This window comes from Electrophorus electricus, chromosome 5 (genome assembly GCF_013358815.1).
Source record: "Electrophorus electricus isolate fEleEle1 chromosome 5, fEleEle1.pri, whole genome shotgun sequence".
Taxonomy (NCBI): domain Eukaryota; kingdom Metazoa; phylum Chordata; class Actinopteri; order Gymnotiformes; family Gymnotidae; genus Electrophorus; species Electrophorus electricus.
This window is the reverse complement of record NC_049539.1, coordinates 16,538,473-16,562,430: the sequence shown is the minus strand read 5'-3', so window position 1 is coordinate 16,562,430 and position 23,958 is coordinate 16,538,473. Positions and strand designations below refer to the sequence as shown.

Below are 23,958 nucleotides of genomic sequence, written 5' to 3'. Positions count from 1 at the left end.
ATAAATGAGTTCATTTCTGCACAAATATACTTTAGCGTAAACAAAAAGATTACGATTTGAAGCACTGAGAAAAGACTTGTAACTTGTAAGAAGTAAATAGCACTACACACTATGGGTATTCAGATTCACTGAAGCAGAAGTTATCAACTTATGTCCTCAGTTTCAAGTTTTTCTAAAACATAACACCAGATACCACTCATAAAGGGCTTTATGATTATCTGATGAACTAATCTCCAACCATCCCCTTGGAGAGCTTCCAGTGGCTCAAGGGTGCCCAACTCTGGTATTAGTGATCAACCATCCAGCAGAGTTTATCTTCAATCTAACACACTTCATCTCGTTAATCAAGACCATCATAACATTTAAATGTTTGAACCAGGTATGTTGGAAATAAATTCTCTAGTGTGGTAAATCTTGGGGACCTGAACATTCTATGAAGGTGAGTTCTTTCCAACCAATTTTTCCACTACTGATTCGGCTTACTAAAGAGCCATGCAGACTACCTCAGTTCTACCTCAGTTTAATATAACAACATATGCAATATGCACAAACAGACAATCTTTTGGGGGTTCATATTTGGGTTCTGCTTTTCAGTCGTAAAAATATTCACTGACACTGTACCAATGTTATGATATAAATAACCTAGAGCTCAAGTAACATCTGAGTAGAGGCAGAAATATAAATCTAAATGTCCTCTCATGGCAATCTATGGGGACCCTCCCTCTGTATCTGTATCAGTTGCTTGTATTTTTAACTTGCACTATACAGCTATGGGTACAGTAGTAAGTTGTAATACATGATAAGTTACATAACACTCCTCAGTATCACACCATAAATTCAATATGAAATATTTTTGACACTGAACTGCAGAAACAGCTGCTGCTTAAATAAAAAGCAATGCCAGAGTGGTCTGAGCTCTATTATACGAAAATGGGTTTAGTATGTTTTTATTTCCAATATCTACTGAAACAACTAGGATTCAAGAGACCAAAATACTTGGTTAATGTTATGACTCCCAAAACCCTTTAGAGTACTGGGAGATGCCAGACCTGCTGACCTTGACAGTCAGCACCATTTGGTGTGTTCTCACCCTGCTGAATGTTGCATCATATGGGTGGCTACAAGAATGTTCTACACTGTTCTGAGCCAAATAGTAACTTGTGGCTAACAGGAACTGGATTTATAGCTGTATTTACTTTTTTGTTGCATTTTTGATTAAATTAAATACAAATGTACAAAGGCACACTGACAGATGAAACATAATACAGCAATATAGTAAATTAGAACATCTAGTGTGTATTTCTGGTTCATTCACACGTTTGTGTTTTACTTTTTTATTGCACTGTGCTAGAAGTGAACATTTCTGTATCCTGATGCTCTTACTTTTTTCAAAGATGTTGTTAGTCAAGTCCCATTTTGGATGTCATTTACACCATATCCCTTCAAGTATCCGAAAGAAGACATAGCAGAGGGAAAGAATGGACTGTGTGCCATGTTCCAAGATTTCTCTAATCAAGTAGACTAACCATTCAAATTCACAGGCACATGACCTTCTAATGGACCTCAGACAAAACAAAAGTCACATGAATGCAAAATTCCAACTATTATCGATCAAATTTTTAATTTTTTTTATGATCTACCATGACATCGATCCCTTATTAAACAAAAAACAAAAAGCTGGTTTTTACTGAGGAGCTTGAGAAAAGATTTGGGAATACTAAATTTCAGTGTCATGATTGCTATGAATTGCATGTGGATTATTGGGATTACTACAAAGTTTACTGAACAATGAGTCATTTTTCACAATATTCCTATTGGAGGTCTTTTTAGTAATTCCATAATTCCTTAGTTATCAGTGATATGCCCTCATGGCATAAAATCAAAATTTACAGTGAATTTTTTTTTTTTTTTTTTTTTTTTATGACCACGTATTTCCAGCACCAGTACCTGACCCTTGGCAGCGCTTTGGGATAGGATAGGGAAGTAATGGTATACTCTATGGCAGTCCATTTGGAATGGTAGTACAAATATGGATGGCGAATCTAAGTGGTGTACCTACCTCTAAGGTTCAGATTGCAGACAACTTATATATATATATATTACGCACACACAAAGATGATTCCAGGCGAGTAACTGCAGTGTACTGTAGTAAGGAATGCAGAGATATTCAAAATTGTAATGAAGTACATAGTTTCCAAAGAAACAAAACATTTCAGACAGAGGTCCTTCATCAACTGTACAAGCAAAGTGCTTCAAAAAATTTGTGTGCACAGCTGAAGAAGGACCTCTGTCCAAAACCTCCTGTAGTTTCTTTTCTCTGGAAACTTTGTGTACTTCATTACAATTTTGAATGAATTTCTCTCTCACTCTCTGAGAAAGATATGACTAGAAGGGGGAGACTGAATTATGTTTTCTTGACTGATGTTAAAATTTTCAGATAAGCTTCCATTACCATTATGGTTTAAGTGCATCAAAGTGCTCCATTAAGAAAGTGAATTATCAAAGTTTAACCAACAATATCAGAGATGGGGCTAAGGAGACCCTCATGTTCACTGTCCCCAGCCACTTCACCAGTATGCTTATGCACATATATACGCAGTAGGAAAGACTGAGATAAAACTTCAAGGACAACAGTGGGAACTCACATGCCAAGGTGTGTTTTGAAGGATATCAGACCAAAATCTTTTGCTAACCAATCAACATGCTCAGAGGCTTGGTAGGTGAAGCAAAGATGTAATGGAATGTAGATATGTGAACCTTCATTTGCCCCCACAGGGAGGACCACATAAGCAGGAGAGCACAAAAGCAGGCATCAGGGGATGGGCAAGTTCATAATAACAATCATGCAGTGCTCTAATAAAGAGCAACTAAAGTCTGTCATAATTATTTGTCTTTTGGTGTGTCTCATAGCTTAAATGTAACTTCTTCCATGTTTCCCACCAAACCCAATGTTTAGCAACCAGAAACTTTGCTTTATTTTTCTCCATGAAAATTCAACAAATTTAGCAGGTTTAGTCTATTAACTATATGTTTTTCATATAAACTAACTGCATAGAGCCAAAAGAAAGGACCACATATCTTTTGTTCCCAGCATAAGGTGAAAAGAGTCTTTAGAGAAAGTTCTTAGTTGGATATTCTAGCCTTAGACAGATATCTTCCGATCTGTGGAAATGGAAACTCATTACAGCACACCTTGAACCGCTGGAAAGTACATTCTGTGCCAGCTTAACAAACGCGTTACAAAACCTTAGTAAATTTTAGACAATATCACCCCCTGGAGAACATCCTCGGTACTGCTTAAGGGAACACAGCTACTAAGCAGGAGCTATCGTTGGTCAGTGCACAGTAAAGCTATTCCTGTATGCAAAGATCAATACGTCTACAATAAAGATTTAGGTTTCCTTTACACAGACAACTCAGCTCCTCCAAGTGTCTCAATTGAGCAACTCAGTCGAGTTGTTCAAGACATAAGCCTTAAGCATCTCAAACATATAGTGAGTGGTCTCTATAGAGTGATGCGCACATTGGCTGAGAATAGGTGACAGGTCAAAAACTGAAGTGAGCAGTTCTTTCCAGTGAGCCAAACGGGCTTCTCTGTGAAGTGTGGATAGCAGTTTGTAAATATATGGCACTGGATATCATGTTGTGAAGGGGGTGGTGAAGAAGCTGAGAACAAAGGAACTAGCTCCCACCAACACTGGGGTGTGAGAATCATGCATGGAATCAAAACACCATAAACCGCTTTAGCATGCTTTCTTTTATTTTTACACAGAAAACGCTTACAAAAATATTTCTTTGTACAACCAAAAGAAGTCCCGATGAAAGAGGAAATCTATAATGCTATATAAGCAGTACAGTTAAATTCAATCAACATCACCAGTGACAACTTCCATAAAAAGCCTACTATACGCACAAAACAGATGCCTTCAAATTTATAAATAAATCATTTTAAGGCTACAACCTGTTTGACAGTAAGACAAATGTCATCCAAACCAAGTCGGAATGAACAGCATTGCAGCCCTCTATCGTTTCTTATGGAGAATCAATGTGAGAAATCACAGCTATCATTTGGCACACTTATCCTCCTAACTGGTATGATTGAAAAATATTGTCAATGGGTTTCTAAAATGTGATACCCAATATTGTGCTAACTATGTTTAAATGAAAACTGTAGTTGTAGTGTGTGAAAAGGAGTGGATATGTTTTCAAATATTGTAGTCATGATGGTCACTATGTTAAAATAGGCTAGAACCAGTTGGATGACATTTGAACTCATTAATTTTAAAGATATTTCATATCAGAGCACTTGCATCCCTTAATCTATAACCACACTCACAGAGGAAACCTCTCATCTCACTTTAAGGTATATTATTTCCCACATCACAGGAAGAAGCACCCTATCCTCTTGTGTAATCCTTACTACAGAATCCATAAGGTCATGTTGTCTCAGCATTCTCAGGGTGCTGAGACCCAAACACACCACTTGTCCCAGTCCAGTGGAGTGAGCTGAGACCCAAACACACCACCGGTCCCAGTCCAGTGTAGTGTGGTGAGCAAGAGCCTTCCCAGACCTCGCTGCAGTCTTTATTCCCATTTATCATGGGTTCTCTTTCAAACTCAGCGTTTGTCACGCCGTTTATCCATTTCCTGTTCGATTCGTGCCAACAGTGCTGCCCTCATGGCTGCATCTAGAACATTTTTTTCCTCCACCCGTTCCACCACACTCTCTGGCTCATCTTCCTAAGAGAAATAAGCAAATGAAACACAAATAAAAATTTGTCAAATTAGTCAGTGGATAAAAATCATATAAAAAAGCTAAAAAGATAAAGATGTGTTTAACAGATTTATCAATAAAGGCAACTACACCAATCACTAACGTATAAGCGTTACACACCTTGTACACGATGAATGACGTTACTACGCCATTGTCGGCTTGGTAGTCGAGCCAGAAGAGCTCACTGCCTGTGCTCTCCTGCTCTGTGCTGGACCCGCTCTCGTTCCATTCCTCCGCTTCTACTCCAGGTCCGGTCTCTGAGCCGTCTGCACTCAAGCATCCACAGAGATATTACTAACATATCAGAAATTGTGGGGAAAGAACTGTATTGTTTCACATCCTCTGGATGAAAACAGTTATAATAAATGTTAATCCCATCAGTTTTACAGAAACAAATCGGGTTTACAATTACATACACTGCTCACTAAAAATGTAATGCAAGAACTACTACTTCGGTGGCGAAGGTGGTACACCTCTCGGTCGGGTCTTCGTGGGCGGCGGGGGGTGACTGTGTGTCTGCGCTTTTGTTGCTCCTTTGCTTGTTTTACTTCCTTGTCATAATCATCCCTTTGCAAATATCAGTGATTTGATTATAAGGTGCGAGAAACACAAACGTTAACGACACGACATGGACAAAGTTAGAAAAACAGACAACCAGCACACGAACTGGACAAGTAGGCCTAGAAGTGAAGTTATTATTAACATATAGTAACAATTGATTTTTAGTGTTTCAAATGACTAGCAATAACCACTTTTACTCACTCCTACTTATACTCGCACTAGTATTGATTCCGCATACAGTTGTTAGTAGTTAATAATAATTATGTTAATATCCAAATTTAAATTAACAGGGATAGTTTAGCTCACTCGCTAGCTAGCTAAATAGCTATCATACGTTAGTAAACACGCAGCCTGATGAGCTCGCTTAGCCAGTCTGTTAAGTTAGCTAAACGCTAGCTAACCTACCTGGCAATCTGATTTCTCCGGATGTGGTGTAAGAAACCGTGATTCATATCCAAACGACCTCCCGGCTTATATTTAAGAGTTTCACCCTCTGCATTCTGCAAAACTTCCATAGTTCATAGGTATAAACAAAATAACTAGGCAAGTAAAACAATTTTCAACATACAAAACCCCCTCAGTGACGATAGCAACTGCTACATCAGCTGCCTGTCTCTAATTGGTTGGTCAGGAAAAAAATACACTCGGAGTTTATAGAGCAAAAAAACACCCACATAACGTTTTTATCTGACATTAAATGTGATATTTTTTATAATTACATTTGAAGTAATTAAATAGTATAAACAAATATGGCAGAACAATAAACAGAAAAAGATTAAAAATAAATATTTATTTATAAATAAATACTACTCATTAATAAGTCGGGTTTGTTTGCCATCGGCCATCGACTTATTGGCCTGGAAAATGTAGCTAGCCGGGAATTCTTGGAGCATTCGAACAGAATATTGTTATCTGTTGGTCTTTAGCTCTTACTTTAAGTCTTCTTCCACATCTAATAGTTTGGAAAACAATATGGCAAATTTAAAACGAGAGCGGTTTCTCGATGACGATGACGAGGAAGGTAATTACGTTGTGAGATATTTTTTATGAGTTACTTACAGGTAGCTATCGAACGATTTAAATGTGCTTAGCGAAGCTAACTAGCTAGCATACAAACCTGCATGCACTTTTCAGTGTGTAGCTAGCTAGCTAATTAACCTAGTGTTAGCTGACATTAGCCGGATAAGTACGAATAGTTTTGCTTGTGATCCATTTTAAGCTGCCAAATAACGCTGGGCAAATGATTTCCTGTTGCTAGCTGGCTAACTACATTACGACCAGCAGGAAAAGAACACAGATAGCTAGCTACCGTAGCTACATCTAATTTAAGACAGTTTGGACATTTCTTCACACGCTTGAGGTTTAGCTCTAGAGCTAGTTAGCATAAGATAGCTGGCTAGCTAACAAATGTAGCTTCTATCACAATTGCTTTCATGTTTATTTATCTAGCTAGCTATGCTTATCTAGGTTAGCTAACTTAACTGTCTCTTGTTTTCAATACCATTAGCTACGTCCATTAGCTTACATATGTAAAACTCCATTCGTTGTAACTTTGCTATTTCTTGCGACTCTAAACTGGATAATCAGAGCAAAACTGAATATAAAGCCACCTGAATATAAAATGTGTTGGAAGAATAACATGGTAGGCCTTGGTTGTTTGCTCCAGACGACAGATCCTCTTGCCCTGAACAGAGATGAGAACCCATAGCATTGTCCATCTATTTATTTAAGGAAAAAGGTGTTGTAGATACATTTCACTTACAGAGAAACTGATGTATGCAGTGGCTTGCCACTTTAACTTTCCTTTAAAGGTTTCAGTGTATTTCTGACCACAAAATGGTGGGTATATTTGCCTTAATTTTCAATTAATATTTACACAAGCATGAAATATTAACAATTTCAGCATTTGGCAGATGCCCCTACCCAGAGCAACATGCATATATTTATCAGTAGACAGCATGTGTAGTCCCTGGGAATTGAGCCCAGGGAATTAATCCTTGGTGTCAGCACTTCACTTGACCGGGAGAGCTACAGGACCACATTTGACAACACTGTTGATACTATCACTGATAACACTGTCTACATTTAGAATTTCTACATTTATTTTTTGCTATGTGGCTTGATCTTATTAATGTCAAAATATCTCAATTCCAGAGGTGCCAGGAAAAGTGGCACGTTCTCAGGACACCAAGGACAGGAGAAGCCGGCACTGTCCATATCTTGACACAATCAACAGGTTGGTGTGGAAGCTCACCTGAATTACACAATTTGCCTCAAACCTTATGATGAAACTGAGTTTGTCAGCAGTTGTTTTCTTTTTTTTTTTTATTTAGGAGTGTTTTGGACTTTGACTTTGAGAAACTGTGCTCAATATCTCTTTCCCATATTAATGTCTATGCCTGTCTCATCTGTGGGAAGTATTTTCAAGGTAAGCACTTCAAGGTATGCATATAATGCAAGCAGTTTAAAATACAGTGATGAATCTGATATTGTTCCAGTAATTTGAAATAAACTTTGTCTTAATCTATTCAGTTCGGAACTGCCATCATAGGAAGCATTTGTCTTTATTTAACTCTTGACAAGGCAGTATATATCAAAACAGAGGGTTCAGCTGATGTTTACAGGAAGCACCAGTAATGATTACCAAGGTTCAACACAAACCACATTTAGTGCTTTACTTTAGTGCCCATTAGAAACACCCTTAGACATTAATGGCTGAACAACAGTGCTGCCAGACTTAAACCACAGAACGAGGTCCAACACAGACCACTAAGCAAAGAAACGACTTGAGGTTGAGTGTTGCCAAACCAGGCTAATGTTGGGGTTCTCCCTAAATGTATGCTCATGTACTCTGATTAATTATATTTTGTGGGTCGATGTGTTTCAGGGAGAGGCCTAAAGTCCCATGCGTACACCCATAGTGTTCAGTTCGCGCATCATGTCTTCCTAAATCTTCACACACTCAAATTCTACTGTTTACCAGACAACTATGAAATCATTGATTCATCACTTGAGGACATCACAGTAAGTAACTTCATTGTATATAAGGTGGGATGGTTGGTCAAAATGATGGGCTGCATAATATGTTAATTATTTAAATAACTAATGTTTTTTAATCATTCAGTTGTGGAAGTGTAGAAACACATACTGTTGGTATGCTTTTTGTCAGTTTCCTTATTTATAGAAGCTACTATAATTTTTATTTGAAGTTTTACCTATTTCAGGTAGTGTTAATGAACTATTTCTGTCTGCAGTATGTGCTGAAGCCAACGTTCACTAAACAGCACATCTCCGCTTTGGATAAGCATGGAAAGCTGTACAGGGCTTACGACGGCACCACTTACTTACCAGGAATTGTGGGTCTCAATAATATCAAAGCCAACGATTATGCCAATGTAGTTCTACAGGTATGACTCTTCAAAATATAGCATGTATTCAGATTATAAACAACGGAATGCATTCAATCTTTTGGTTTGAACATTGCAAAATCAGTTAACAGTTTTTTTTGGTAATTTGAGTCCATTTAAAGGTGCATTATTTACGATTCAAAAACACTACCTCTAGCAGTTAAGTAGGTGAATACAACACTCTATCATTTTATTTCTACTCTTTGAATCCACCTTCTATTCCATTCCCATGAACACAAAGCCACATCTCTAAGATCGCATTTACATGTTTGTCCAGGAGAAACGTTGCTAATTCTGCATCAACTAATGAACATTTTAGTCATGATTTAGCGCTGGTGCAAAATTAGAATTTTAAAATAATTCCATTGTTTCCCAAAACAGTAATGATAGACATGCCATTATTAAGGCCATTGTGATGGATTTTGAATTTTTTGCTACCTTCTGCCAGACTTGGCATGACTGGGCAGTTCACCCCCTCTCTTCCCTCCTACATCCTTCTTCTTTATCCAAAAGCCATTCCTCCAAAGAGAAGACTGCTTAGCACTGAGCTTACCTTTCTGTGTGCTGTGTGCAATTGCAAAATAGTGGGACAGCACGATTGTGTTCTGATTAGTTCATAGATGTCAAATCTTTTGCTGATTACAGAGCCCTGGACAGTCAAAGAAAACCTTTTATCCTCAGAGCAACTACTATAGTGATGCCTGTAAGCATGTAAACTCAGTTTAGCCAAACTATGATCAAAAGAAATTGCTGTGACATCAGCAGAAAATTCAAGTACTGACTGGGCAGTGATTATATTGTTTCATAGTAAAAGGAAAGCAGTTTAGGCTTTAGAATTTTAGGCCAAATTCTGTGTTTAAAAGAATAAGCATTATTCCTAAAGTGACTGAACTTTGTTAGCAGAAATGTAAGCAAAATATGAACATTTTCATTAGTTAGCACTGTTATGCAACTAGGATTCTTGTTTTAAAAAGCATTTTAAGTTTTATTAATTATGCTCCAAAATGGATTCTCTGGCAAAATCTCATCATGCCATCAACCAAGTTATTAAAACCTGTGCTGGGAGTATTAAATTGTTAAAGAACCTGTATTTAAAACACCTCTAATCTCCAGTTCACGATGTGCTTAATTGTGTCCTGGGTTGTTAATTATTAATCCCATATGACCGCAGTGGTTGTGTTGGGTAGGGGGAACATGGCAAGAGTGAAGAACACAGGGCTTTCTTTGAATCAAAATGAAACAAGTGTGAAACTCGTATGCAAACTAGCATTTATCATGACTCGCTCTCCAGCTAGCAGGTGACCCTTGACCCCTCCCCTACTGCCGCACAATGTCATAGCTATGTTCTCTAGGCTTTGAATTTAAGTGTGTTCTTATAGTCGTATATAAAGCTATGGTCATGGGGAACAGCAGGGTGTAACAGTGCTGCAGTGATGGAAGATGGTACATGGCAAGACGAAAAGTCTTTTCACTTTAGCACTGTTTTTGTAATGAATCTATTGTGAAAACTGTCTTATTGTATAATGTGCATTACCGATCTGATGGGATTTATTAGGAGCGCCAAAACAAACTTTACAAGTAGTCCAAACAGCATTGAAAGAAATACCGATAAAATTTTGCACAAAACTTTTTTGCACATTGTTACTCTGAAGGCTCTGTCCAATGTGCCACCACTTCGCAACTATTTCCTGGAGGAGGAGAATTACCGTAGCATCCGACGGCCACCAGGCGACATCATGTTCCTTCTGGTGCAGCGCTTCGGTGAGCTCATGCGCAAGCTTTGGAACCCGCGCAACTTCAAAGCCCACGTCTCGCCACACGAGATGCTGCAGGCCGTGGTGCTGTGCAGCAAGAAGACCTTCCAGATCACCAAGCAAGGTAGCGTAGAGCGGCCTGGCCGTGTAAGCTTGAGACAGGCAGAGGGATTCAGTCATTGTGTAGCAAAGAATCCAGTGCTTCATACTGGCACTGGTACATGTATGTATGTTATGTGGAGATACAGGAACAAAGAGCTAAATGTCATGTTTGTTTTGGCCTGTAGGAGATGCTGTGGACTTTCTTTCTTGGTTTCTAAACGCACTGCATGGAGCCCTGGGTGGGACTAAGAAGAAAACATGCAAGTTTTACTTTTTCACTATATACATGTTGTACCTTTTTATACAAGTTTGTTGGCACTCTGTGCATAATATTTCTCAGTATTCTGACTTTTCATGGCTTGTTTTATTTACTGATGGAAAAGCATATTCATACAATATTAAATCAGGAGTTTAATATGTAGTTTATGGTTCATTAAATATGTTTGTTAAAATTTTCTTTTACAGCTATTGTGACAAAAGCATTCCAAGGGACAATGCGTATCTTCTCAAAAAAACTTCCCCACCCAGACTTGGTAAGTGACACAAGTGGTTTCAGATATAAAGTGGTAATCATTTTAATGATATCATTTACATGCAGAAAAAGGCATATTTAGCCCCTATTCTCCATTTGACCAGCCTTAAGAATAGCTGCAACTTCCAGGCCATCCTTTAGTCAAATGGCAACAATATATCATGTACTCCGGTAATGAGTAAACTCAGAATATATTCTTTTTTTTTTTTCTTTTTTTTTTTTGCTACACTCGGACAATTGTAACACTGTTCCAGTAATTTACACACTGAAGGGTTCTTAATGTTGGTCATCAACTGTCTCCCCCTAATAGCAGTTTTTGCGACAAAATGCAACATTCACATTCATTCAATTTAAACTACTTTTTCAAATGCTGAAATTTGCCTAGTCAGTCATGTTAACATCACTGGCTGAGGCTGATTTAGCTGAGAAATCTGAAATTGTTGGTATTGGTATTGTTGACATTTTACTGGGGCCCCACTTAACCACATCGAGTCTAATAGAAGCTGCTACGGTCTGGCCTCCACAGCCTGCAGAAGAGAAAGAGGCCCTGCTGCAGACAGAGGAGTACCAGGAGCAGATGCTGGAGTCCACCTTCCTGTACCTCACGCTCGACCTCCCTACTGCACCCCTCTACAAGGATGAGAAGGAACAGCTGATAATTCCTCAGGTCCCTCTCTTCAACATTCTGGCAAAGTTCAATGGCATCACAGAGAAGGTATCAACTTTTATATTACAAGGAACTGTTGTAGGCTGTCAATTCATGTGTGTTCAGTTTTTTTTTTTTACATTTTATTTCTTTACATTTGCTCATATTCTCAGGTAGACTGTAATGTAGGACACCTGTGTATAATGTGTACTGTAAAAACGCACCATAATGTGCTTGGTTATTTTAAATATTTATCATATCGTTCTTTTAAATAAAATGGTTCTGACACTGGTTTTACTTTTACTTAACGGTAGAGTGGAGGTGTATCACAGTGTGAACAATGCTCTGCTGTTTTCTCTGTTGTGTTCATGCAACAGCAGTAAACATTTTATGTGTTGTACCAAGGTTGAAATGCAGTTGAAAGTAAAGTATGAAAATGCTACTTATTATTCATTTTGAGTGTTCCATCTGCTCTGTAACTGCTCATTAGGAACTTTGTTTTCTCACTTTCTGCTGCAGGAGTACAAAACCTATAAAGAAAACTTCCTCAAACGATTCCAGTTGACCAAACTTCCTCCGTACCTTATCTTCTGCATCAAGAGGTTCACTAAGAATAACTTCTTCGTAGAAAAGAACCCTACTATTGTCAACTTCCCTATAACGTGAGTTCAAGTAAACATGCACAGATGTGGTTTCAGGCAGACATATGATTTTAGGTCAATCACTCCTTTATAGGACAGGTCCTGATTTTATTTAGTTTATTAAAAAGTAAGATTAGAAGTGTGTGTTTTCACTTGATCTTCTTTGAGCCATTTCTTTCTTTCTTTGATCTTAATGTACATGTAAGATTTTCTCATTCCACTATTGATTCCCCCCCCCCGGGTAACCTTTTCCAGGAATGTTGACCTGCGTGAGTACCTCACAGAAGAGGCCCAGAGCACTGAGAAGAACACCACCTATGACTTGGTGGCCAATGTGGTGCATGATGGAAAGCCATCAGAGGGTGCATACAGAATTCATGTCCTGCATCACGTGAGTGGGTTTACCACACATTTTGATTAAATGTGAGCCATGCCAAGCCATGAGAATCTAGATCCCTGGTGAGAATGTAGATGCCTTGCTGATTTTGTTAGGTGACTTTGAATGTTTTACAGGGCACAGGAAAGTGGTACGAACTTCAGGACCTGCAGGTGACCGATATCCTGCCACAAATGATCACACTGTCAGAAGCTTACATACAGGTTAGTCACTGAAGAGATCTGAAATGTCAGAAAATAGGAAAGGGCAGTTCATATTTGAAGTTTTGTTTATTCCCTAATTCACTGTTGACTTTTATTGTATTTCAGATATGGAAGAGACAGGAAGCTGAAGGAGATGGAGACAGCCACACAGGGGCATGATGGGTGCTGAGGTTCAGCAGATGTCCAGACTATGAGCAGAAACTCAAGTTGACCTCACTCACTTCATCTGCACCAGAGGCCACTTATGCTTTTGTTTGTTTTAACTTCAGATGACCTGTAAATGTTAACTCTGTCACGCCAGTTTGTCCCAAAACCTACACTGAATTTGTATTTCTGCATAAATGCCAATTTCTTATTAAATAATATAGGAATATATGTGATGTGTCACTGTATTTCTGCTACAGGTGTGATGCTGTAATTGAAACAAAATGGTTAATCAGCTGCTTGGCGGTACATCTAGGTCAACCACTGATGCTTCTTATTGCAAGCTATCTTTTAGGTTTTATCTACATTTGTTTCCATTGGCTCATTTTGTTTAAAATTTGAAAGAAAAGAATGGTAGCTCTCTCTGTATAACACACAAAATCACTGTGTAATCAGGGTTTATTAAAAAAAAGTCCTGCTTCTTTATGCATTAAAAAAAAGCATAACATTTTTAGATATGATTGGTGTCCCCCCCCACAACAATCAGAAACATTCATTCATTCCTTTTCCCAGAGAACAAAAATGAGGGTTTGTTTACTTGAAGGTATGCCATGCTATTCATGTCCCAAACAGAAGATCTCCTAATAAAGTAGACAAAACAGGAGTAAGGCAAAATGCTTCACAGACACTTTCAACTGCAAGAAACTGAAATGTAATAGCAGCCTAATCAAAGTTCTCAGTTTAAACATCCATAGTTGTATGCAAATTGAGACATTCAGATTGTCATCTTTTGACCCAGCTTTTGTATGTGAATATAAATGTGACCATTTGCTAATAAATGTACATTTAGGTTCCTTGTTCCTTGCAAAGGTGCAAATGCATTTTTGCTTAAACTTTCACTAATGCATAGTTTTACTTAAACACAGGGCTTTAAAAGTCTTCACATAAACTTCTCATTGTGCTTAGCATAAACAATTTGTTTTTATTGACCATATTCATCTTTCATCTTCTAATCTTACTGTCCTAATACCAAGATGGTTGGTTTAATAGGGTACCCCCTGAATGGAAAATTCAAATACAATGCCACTATTGGGATGCTACTTAATCAGAATATATTGCAATATATTTAGCTCAGAGCTTCAGCAGTCTTGGGGCGAAATAACATATTTAATTTTTTTTGTTACCTGGCATGCATTTAGAGCATCTTTGTCTTTGCTCAAAATCCGCACCAGTGCCACGTCATGACGCTGAATAAACAGCTTGCACTAGAAAGGAAGGAACAGAGAAAATTGATCTGAAAATACCACTTATAGAAATACCAATATGTTACAGCATATCTGTTGCTGTTCATGTTAAATTAGATACAGCAACAGTGTTAAGATTGTTACCCCTGGAAGGGCATTGGTGTGGGACTGGCATATCTTCTGGAGCATAGAGGACGTCTGTGAATCCGTGGCATTTTGTCCCAGATGCACCTGGGTGAGGACTACCAAGGTTTTACATGACTGGCAATCTGATGGCAGGGAGGGAACTGCAGTGAGAGACAGGGGGAAATATACTTGTAATGCATGTAGAACCAAATTTTATTTTGAAAACATGAATACATATTTCAAGATATTTTCTCTAATTACCTATAGCAGGTGTCTCCTGGACGAAACACAAGTGCAGCAACATGCATATTGCATGGGGTGTGGCAGTGCTGAGGAGTAAATCAATGAGCTGCTTGCCGTATTTTTCCAGGAAGTTGTTGCACTGCTCTTTGTAGTGCTGAGGCAAGTGGTCACAGATTTTCTCCAGTAGCTTCACCACGGACTCCTATGATTGAGTTCCGTTAATGGGTTTTAAGTGTTAGGTCATACTTAATGTCATTGGCTACATGTTTTCATTTTGTGTTTTCTCATTCTTTCAGTAGAGTTGTATGTGCACTAATTATGTCAAAAATGGAAAGCTGTTTCCAAGTATTGTGTGTCTGTCTTACTTCAGTTCTTTCCTTTGGCAACATGTCTTCCAGTTTTTTGATGATAAAAAGACAGAATGTACACTGGGGCGTGATCTGTACCTGTGTTGGCAGAATGGAATAGAAAAATTACACATGAACGGCATGGTCAAAGTAGCTCAATTCAAGGGGGTTTCTAAAATGAAGAATACGATAAAGAGGAAGTGCAATTAGACATCGTTCTACAAAAAGTTAGTACCATACCGCCTGACTGGCTCCTGTTGAAGACTGTGCTTGTATCACGCCAGCTGCCTCCAGGCCAACGGTAAGCACCTCTGGAGCATTGTTTTCTGGGTGGACAGCACACATCTGCAGTGCGATGCATATCTCTCCCTCTCTGTATGACTATGACCCAATACAGACTTTATTTATTTTATAGTTACAATGCAGAAATTGGTATGTACATGTTTGAAGAAGGACTTACATCAAAGGAAAGGAAACCTTTGATGACCGATGGCAGGTACTTCCGAACTGTCTCCATGCATTCGACATAAACTTTTGCAACTGAGAAACCTCTGCAAATCTCTTTGAGAGACTCTTCAATCAGCTTCTGTAAATGAATGGTCTGTGAGGCCATATCACAGTTCAAGAACATTCTTCTAGCACAAAATCGTCACAAAATTTCATTCCACAATTTGCAAACTTAAAACTCACTGTCCACCCATGGCACAGTTAATGTTCTGCAAAAAAATAGTTATTTCTATAGCTTTAGACAACTGAACAGCAGCAATGTGATTTCCTCATGGGATAATCTGTAGGAGTCAAAAGAGGTTTTTGTATTTTTGATTAAATAAGAATTGTTTTTGAGGTTTTCTTTCTGTTTTATTTGCCCTGTGTAACTGTTCTGTTGAACTTGCTTTTGTTTTTAACCCATAGGATACCAGCATTAGTTATTACACACACATTCATACTCACCTGTGTGTCCTGATGGGACAGCATGATCAAAAGAAGTTCTGTGATCCTGATGCAGTCATTGCACATGTTTTTATCCTAGACAGTGACAAACATTCATTATTAGTGGGTCCCCAAATATCTCCGCTAATAAACCTTGGATAAAACTACTGTACTGTATTTTGTCAAATATTGCAAATACTGAAGAAGTGACATAGAACAGGTGTCAAGTAACATACCATGCAAGTCTATGATAGTTTTTCATAGGTTTCACAATGTTATCTACAACTAGAACTGTGTATTCTGTGGCACGTGACAATGGAGTGGTTTGAAAACGAGGATCAGGTCATACCACAAACTTTCACAACCCTTTTTCATGTTCAACAAATAATGTTGAAGTAAAACAACTTTGTAGCACCCACAATGTTAATGTTCTCTATGAACATTCTTTCTCACACATATTATTATTATTATTATTATTATTGTTATTATTATTAAAAACTAAGGTTCACCTTCACACTGTTTAAAGCATGTTCATTATTAGGCCTTTTTATATAAAAGAAGAAATGAAACCTTTCCATTACTCCTTCCTTTGAGAAGGCCTCTAAAAAGAAAAAAAATTAATTAATATCTTTTTATATATTGTTGAATTGCTCTGCAAAGCAATGCTAAATTAAGGTGTATTCCAGTATAAAAACTAAGTATTATTGTTTATTCAAGACAAAACATTTTAGCATCTCCAATTTTATTCACTTAATACTTTGTGGAGACAGCTAAATATAATTATTTTATTTTGGCCTTATGCGTTGGCATTATATAAAACTGCATACCACTCTGTGATGTAGCACACATAAATAAGGATTATATTAGGACTTCCCGATCGTTTCACTGTTATGTTACTAGGCTACGTCTCTTATCATATAAATGAAGAAAGTCAAACAGTTCGCCATAAAGGGAAACAATGTGAAAGACATTTTAAATAATAATAATTATCTCAGTTACCAGTGACAGGTCGGACGTTTTCAGCGGTGGGGAGTATCGCCCTGTGATTCTTGTCTGCCCTGTTGGATTAAAAAGTCAGTTAAAGTAATGAAGGAATTAAATAAGGTAAAATAAAAATAAATAAATTCGAAAACGTATGTTTTCAGATCAAATACAGTCAACAATTGTGGACTATGATCAAATTGATTCCCAAAATTAGTAGAATTTGTATCTATTTTGATTATAATTAAGCAAATGACTTGAATGAGCCTAAACGAAATAATAATTTTAATAAACTCCTAAATTAATTAATTTAAATAAATATATATGTTGCTCAAATAAAATAGAATATAACGCACTATTGACGGAAGCCTACCGGGAATCAGTCAAACGTGATAACATGACAACCTCAAACGATGGACTAGCCTATTTAAAACTGCCGAACCACTGAGATTAGATACAACTGACAAAAAGAAAATCGGGTGCTATCAATTGTAGCAAAGTTATTCATCATAAGCAGGCTAGTTATTCTTTCTAACAGACTATTGTCGGTACGTGTCCGTTTAAGACGATGTCGTTGTTTGACCTTATCAATGACTGCGCGCGTCAAAACAATGGAAAAGCTGAAAACCGACATTAGCTCTCATACTACCTGATGACAAGGCACACGCCAAGACGAGCACACAAAACACAGGCGCCACAGACATCGTGTCAGTTAATGCGTTCAGGAGGACTTTTACACGAACAAGGAATGAATGATATGGCTGTTGTACAGTCCCAGCGAGCGAGGCACACCCACACGAGACGCATCAGTGACGGAAGCGGAACGAGGTAGTCTTTTGCTTCTAATCGTAATCGAAGAACCAGCACGGAAAACGCTAACATTTTTAGTCTACACTGTAATGTATGGCTACTTTCCAGGAACTGTTATAGTCTTATGAATGCTGAAGCCTATTTTATACAGAATGTGGTCAGCAAGCTGTGCTTACGCTTATGGATCGTTTTGACGAATTCTGCTGAATTCACGAGCGCTCAGTTCTGCGCTCATTGCATCCGCAATTTTATCGAATTCTGCACAGCACCGGCGCACTCCACACAAATTTAAATAAAACAACAACACCAACAACAACGTTTTACTGTAGAACAATATTTTATTCTAGACTCATTCTCTCAGCGCTTGTCCAACCACTGACCGCCCCTTCATGTTCTGTTTCTTCATCTAAACACTTTACTTTTCTATAGTATACTTTACTGTAGTATAGTTTTATATGCTATTTTTTACTTTCTATAACGCTAAGTAAAATGACATCTCGCGTTTATTGCCCTCTGTGACAAACACACTAGGCGGTTCTTTAGACCAGACTATATGTTCATTAAACATAATGTATCATCAGCATAGTAATGGGAACTAACATCATGATTACAATGTCAGTTAGTGTAATCATAAATGAATGATTTTAGGCTTGTTGAATGTAAAGGTTTCTGTAGGCTACTGCAGTTCTATGTACATTTATACTAATTTGCCTATATGGTGTTATTTCAAAAGCTGCTGCAGCTATTTCTAAACTCAGCCACTTCTAAATTTCCCTTGGGTATGGAGATCGTTTTTAAATTAAACTTTTGGTTAGACTAAATTATGTTTTGCGTTATCCCATTCAATCCAGGGGTATGGTAAGCACTCAACATTTATCCGAGATGTTATGTTACGAGGGATTCAAGAAACATTTTTGAATCTTTTGAATCGGTCTGAAATTCGCACCAGTTGGAGGCTGTTAGCTAAATGTCGAAAAAATAATCTTCTTAATTATGCAGCAAAATATGTATGTGATTGCCTCTGACTATTTAACTCTTGCCTTAATTGCGTTGATGTGTTTTGGGGTGGCCTTGTTATCAAAGGAGCTCTGTGTCATACAATAGTATTAGGAGCTTCGCGCCTTGCGCATATAAAAGCCTGAGCAGTTTCGAGAGACAGTGAACTTGACAGCTTTAGTCTTGTTCCTTCTCAGATCTGCCTCAAGGATCAGAGGGATTCTTCAGCGGCTGCAGGATGACAGGGGTCATCAAAGGCCAGATGGATACTTTAAAAGCTCAGTGCAAGGCCCGGACTACACACAGTAAGGAGACGTACTGAGAAGAACCCGTTCCGCGTCTTCATAGACAGCAGAAACTTTTCGTGTCGCACAAAAATTAAATACAAATCTTATACGATGTCACTCGCCTTCGTCATCGCTTGGGTTCTTGGTCTAAGTCTCGGCTCCATAGGACTCAAAGTCCACGGCCCGAACAGCACAAGGCGTCACACGGAGCTTCCCAAGGTAGACAGAGGGTACAATATTCCTGTGCTCCATCCTAACAGGTATTCATTCTACATGATGCAGCTATATCGAGACTACAAGTCTGCCGATGCATGGAAGACGACTACAAGTATGGTCAGTGGTACCAGCCCATCTTTGCAACAGTCTGACTCCGTACTGAGTTTGGTCGCAAAAGGTAAGCATGTCATTTACTGTATAAGGCAATCTATGAACTAGTGTATTTATTTTATGGCTTATCGTCTTATCATTTATTTGATTTTTCTCTTTCCTAAAATCCTACCGTGTAGTCTTCATTGTGTGTTACGCAGTTCGGTTCTGTGAGCAAAATAGCTTTTGAAAGTATGATTCGATTAGCCTATATCAAAAATGACCAATAATCACAAGGGTTCATGTCAATTTAATACTTTTCCATTAATTCGTATGCTGCCCCGTTCGCATACATTTACTTATTAGAAATAATTACTTGTGTTCGATAGTACAAACAAACAAAAAATAATATCCATTCACTAATTCTTCACAATGCATACAGGGAGTTTGTGACAGGAGGAACTTCTGGCCACTATCCTCACATCAGGCATCATTATCGAACTCTCACGTGTTATCGGCTTCTGTCTGATCCTCCACTTTTACAACGCAGTAGTGTCGATGCTTATTCGACTTTAAAGAGTTTCTCTGTTTTATGTGTACAGCTCAGTGTATTAGTCCATCAGACGTCTGTTACAATGGGAGGTTCAATACACATTCCTATCCGGGTGACACTCCCCACTCAACCCCCACACGCCGTCACCACCGCCTCTCCCATAATGGTGCTCCTTAGAACCTACAGACCATTCAGTTTGTTTATTGTACTGTCTTGGTTTCTTCCATAACAACATTGCTTCATTTAATGGGCTGATTGTATCTAAAGGCTGAACATTTTTCCTTGCCAGAATGCCATCAGGTTGGTGAGAGGTGGAGTGTTACTTTCGACATGTCCTCTCTTTCCGGCAACGAAGAAATTCAGCTGTCTGAACTTCGATTCCGTCTGCCTGCATTTTCTGCATCGAAGCGCGTCATCGTGGACATCTACCAGGCACGTAAATCGGGCTGCGAGCGAGACACGATGCTTTGTCATAAGGAACGGCTCTTTCTCGGCAGCATAACGTCTGTGCCAGCTGCAACAACGTCCTCCTGGAAGGTTTTCAACGTAACAGCTTTGCTCAAATATTGGCTGTACCAAGAAGGTAAAGCACCAAGTCAAATGGACCTGACAGTTGCAAATGAGCTAACATTCGAAAGAAACAAAGACTTGGGAAGTGATGTGGAAGAGGGGAGTGGAGGAGACATCGTGAAAACGTTTCCAGTACGGCACCGCAGTAGCTGGCAGCGTACGATCCATTATCCCACACTAAACCGAGTGATGATTGTTGTGTTTTTGAAAAACAATTTGCCCCGAAGCCACAAACGCACCTCCACTTTAATCCAGACAGTAGAGCACTCCAAATATGTCATCCTAGAGCGACCCAGCCAAGGTCGCAGACACAAGAGAAACCGCATAGAGAGGGTACACGTTCGGGAGGTGGCAGGAGAAAATGTTACAACTGGATCACCAACAGAACCCATGTCCAGTCCGCTGTGCAGGCGCGTTGACATGTGGGTAGATTTTGACCAAATAGGATGGAATGAGTGGATTGTGCACCCAAAGCGGTATAATGCATTCCGTTGCGAAGGAGAATGTCCAGTTCCGTTGGACGAATCTTTCAAGCCCACAAACCACGCCTATATGCAGGTAAGACAGAATAATGTTGCAGACCTGTGGCTTTTTTTGTAATGACAAAGGGCAACCTACTATAAATGTATTTGCAAAATTTTAATTGTGTTTTCCGTCTTTTTTTTGTGCGCGACAGAGTCTGCTCAAGCTCTATCATCCGGAGCGCGTTACCTGTCCATCCTGCGTGCCCACTCGTCTCAGTTCTCTATCTATGCTGTACTACGAGGGCGACGAAATGGTTCTTCGTCACCACGAGGACATGATTGTAGAAGAATGTGGCTGTCACTGAAGTACGCCATTGAACGCTAGGACCACGATTCCACTGGAAAATTATGTAGTAACTTAATTTAGTATCTTTAGTAACTTTGCAGACTTTTTAAGTGCCTGCATAATTGAACATTTCAAATTGACATGATTTTGTGTTGACTGAATGTGTCGAGCTGCTGATAAATAAGAGAAAGGTTTCAGTGTATCCAAGATGAGCTTCTACAAGTCTATTGACAAAACGGAAATATTTAATATTTATATGTAGATTATATTAAATATGATGATAAACTGTACTTTTGGACATGTAATCACTAAAATGTGTATATTTTCATATAATGTAAAATTGTAAAAGGCTTTTGTATGTTGTTTTTATATTACACAGTTTTTAAAACCTTATATATTTTTATGAAGTGTAAAAATGCAATAAACAATTAATTTTTGTGATCAATGCATTTATTGCTTTCAAATACACTATATATTTGCCTAAGCATTTGATAAAATTGTTAACTGATATTTGAAACTTGGCAGATGATTTCTCATGAAAAGTCACAATAAAAAGCTTAGAAACTCATCTGTTAAGTTATGGTAGGTCATTGCCATTATACATGCAGCAAGACAGCTCTAAATGGACAACACCACAACCAGATTGGCCACTTCCTGTGTCAACAACGATGGAAGAGCTCAATGCAAGCAGTCAAAACGCTTGTCAAAACGATTTGTGGTTTTGCGGTTTTGCGGATTGTGGTTCTGACTATCAGCTGCTTGTTGCACGAATCAAACTACGATTTAACACCATCAAAAAGTCTCCTGAAATGCGACATTTTGACACAAATAACATCCCAGTTCAATATGCAGTTGAAATAAAAAATAGAAAAATTGTGTCTATTAAAAAATAGACACAATTGCGAAAGATCCAGATGAATTTTAGGAAGAAGAACTCAATTATAACAGACACTGCAAAGCAAACTATTCCACGGAAAAAAACAGCAAAAAGACTGCAATGGCTCTCAGAGGTGAAGATTGAAATTGCCAGCAAAAGACATGCAGCCAAATCCACAGGAAAGAGCATTGAATTCAGATTGCTGAATGCGGAATTTCAAAGAGAAGTGAGGCGTGATAAAGAGCACTACTAGAATACTTGGTACGCTAAATTGAAGGGGCAAACAAGCAAGGTCACACTTGGGAGCTCTTTGCACATATTAAACAGGCACAAGCAGCCTGTGCACCTCGCAAAGCAGTGACCATCAAAGATTTGAATGGCAAAGTACTGTAGAATGAAGATGAAATAAAGCAAAGGTGGCAAGAATATACAACAGAATTGTATGCAGGCAATCAAGCAAATCAAGAAGCTGTTCAGAGTGACAGAATCAAGCAAGAGCCAGATATTTTGGAGGAAGAAGTAACCTGCGCTCTGAAACAACTATCAAACATGAAGGCACCAGGCACTGATAACATACCAGCTGAATTACTCAAGCCAGTGCCAACCCAAGTGTTAACAACACTCTGCCAACAGATGTGGAAGACTAAATCATGGCCCAAAGATTGGAAAAGATCAGCCTTTGTCCCATTACACAAAAAAGGTGATACGCAAGAATGTGGCAAATATCGGATCATCACACTTATATCACATGCAAGTAAAATTCTACTGAAGATTATTCAGAAGCGCATGGCTACATTAATTGAAAGGGAGCTCCCAGATGTCCAAGCTGGATTTTGTAAGGGACGCAGAACTAGAGATCAAATTGCAAACCTGTGCTGGATTATGGAGAAGACCTGTGAATATCAAAAGGATGTGTACATGTGTTTTATTGACTACAGTAAAGCTTTTGACTGTGTTGAACACGTCAAGCTGTGGAAATGTCTGAAGCAAATGGGCGTCCTAGGACATTTGGTAAAATTAATTCAGTTGCTCTATACAAGACAAGAAGCTACAGTCAGAACAGCTTTTAGTAACACTGACTGGTTTGAGATCAAGAAAGGAGTGCGACAAGGCTGCATTCTATCGCCAGTCCTGTTCAATCTGTATGCCAAAAATATTATAAGGAGATGCAATTTGGATGAATCATCAGTTGGAGTGAAAATTGGTGGGAGAAATATCAATAATCTTCGATATGCTGATGATACAACTTTGCTTGCAGAAAGCGTAAAAGACATAAAATATTTGATCCAACTTGTCAAAGAAGAAAGTGAACACATGGGACTGTACCTGAATATCAAGAAAACAAAAGTAATGATGACAACAGGCAATGGTAGAGTTAAAATAAAAATTGACAATGAAGAAATTGAATCAGTTCAAGACTTCATCTTCCTAGGATCCAAGATCAACTGCAGTGGCGAATCAGGGCCAGAAATCAAATGAAGAATCGCACTTGGCCACAGTGCAATGCAAGGGATGGCAAAGATATGGATGAGTAAAGATATTACCATTGCAACAAAAAAACGCATGGTCAATGCAATCATATTTCTGATTTCCATGTATGCATGTGAAAGCTGGACCCTGAAACAGGCAGATAGAAGGTAAATTGATGCTTTTGAGCTATGGTGTTGGAGGTGAATGCTGTGCATCTCGTAGATGCATATGGTTACAAACGGGATGG

At 38.5% G+C, this 23,958-nt stretch overlaps 4 protein-coding genes across 4 annotated transcripts; 2 read left to right on the top strand and 2 right to left on the bottom strand.

The window, feature by feature from the left end:
* Positions 1–3,742: 3,742 nt before the first annotated feature.
* On the bottom strand, positions 3,743–5,945 carry c5h2orf68 (chromosome 5 C2orf68 homolog). Its single transcript, XM_027016892.2, has 4 exons — positions 5,741–5,945; positions 5,226–5,341; positions 4,895–5,040; positions 3,743–4,740 (listed from the first exon to the last, which is right to left on the bottom strand). Exons 1-4 carry the CDS (start codon positions 5,848–5,850, stop codon positions 4,618–4,620), a joined length of 495 nt encoding a protein of 164 aa, XP_026872693.2. The 5' UTR covers positions 5,851–5,945; the 3' UTR covers positions 3,743–4,617.
* A 257-nt stretch (positions 5,946–6,202) lies between these two features.
* Positions 6,203–13,509, top strand: usp39 (ubiquitin specific peptidase 39). The gene is made up of 13 exons (XM_027016893.2): positions 6,203–6,356; positions 7,490–7,571; positions 7,669–7,763; positions 8,223–8,359; positions 8,590–8,742; positions 10,395–10,620; positions 10,784–10,858; positions 11,064–11,131; positions 11,657–11,845; positions 12,296–12,438; positions 12,673–12,808; positions 12,931–13,017; positions 13,123–13,509. The coding sequence occupies exons 1-13, from the start codon at positions 6,308–6,310 to the stop codon at positions 13,174–13,176; spliced, it is 1,494 nt and encodes a 497-aa protein (XP_026872694.1). The 5' UTR covers positions 6,203–6,307; the 3' UTR covers positions 13,177–13,509.
* Positions 13,510–13,602: 93 nt separating this feature from the next.
* Positions 13,603–17,825, bottom strand: sftpbb (surfactant protein Bb). The gene is made up of 10 exons (XM_027016894.2): positions 17,682–17,825; positions 17,051–17,109; positions 16,073–16,147; positions 15,582–15,707; positions 15,362–15,502; positions 15,140–15,220; positions 14,793–14,976; positions 14,550–14,692; positions 14,346–14,426; positions 13,603–13,802 (listed from the first exon to the last, which is right to left on the bottom strand). The coding sequence occupies exons 1-10, from the start codon at positions 17,734–17,736 to the stop codon at positions 13,776–13,778; spliced, it is 972 nt and encodes a 323-aa protein (XP_026872695.2). The 5' UTR covers positions 17,737–17,825; the 3' UTR covers positions 13,603–13,775.
* Positions 17,826–19,236: 1,411 nt separating this feature from the next.
* spaw (southpaw) lies at positions 19,237–21,721 on the top strand. Its single transcript, XM_027016869.2, has 3 exons — positions 19,237–19,519; positions 20,274–21,112; positions 21,231–21,721. The coding sequence occupies exons 1-3, from the start codon at positions 19,237–19,239 to the stop codon at positions 21,381–21,383; spliced, it is 1,275 nt and encodes a 424-aa protein (XP_026872670.2). The 3' UTR covers positions 21,384–21,721.
* The last annotated feature ends 2,237 nt before the right edge of the window (positions 21,722–23,958 follow it).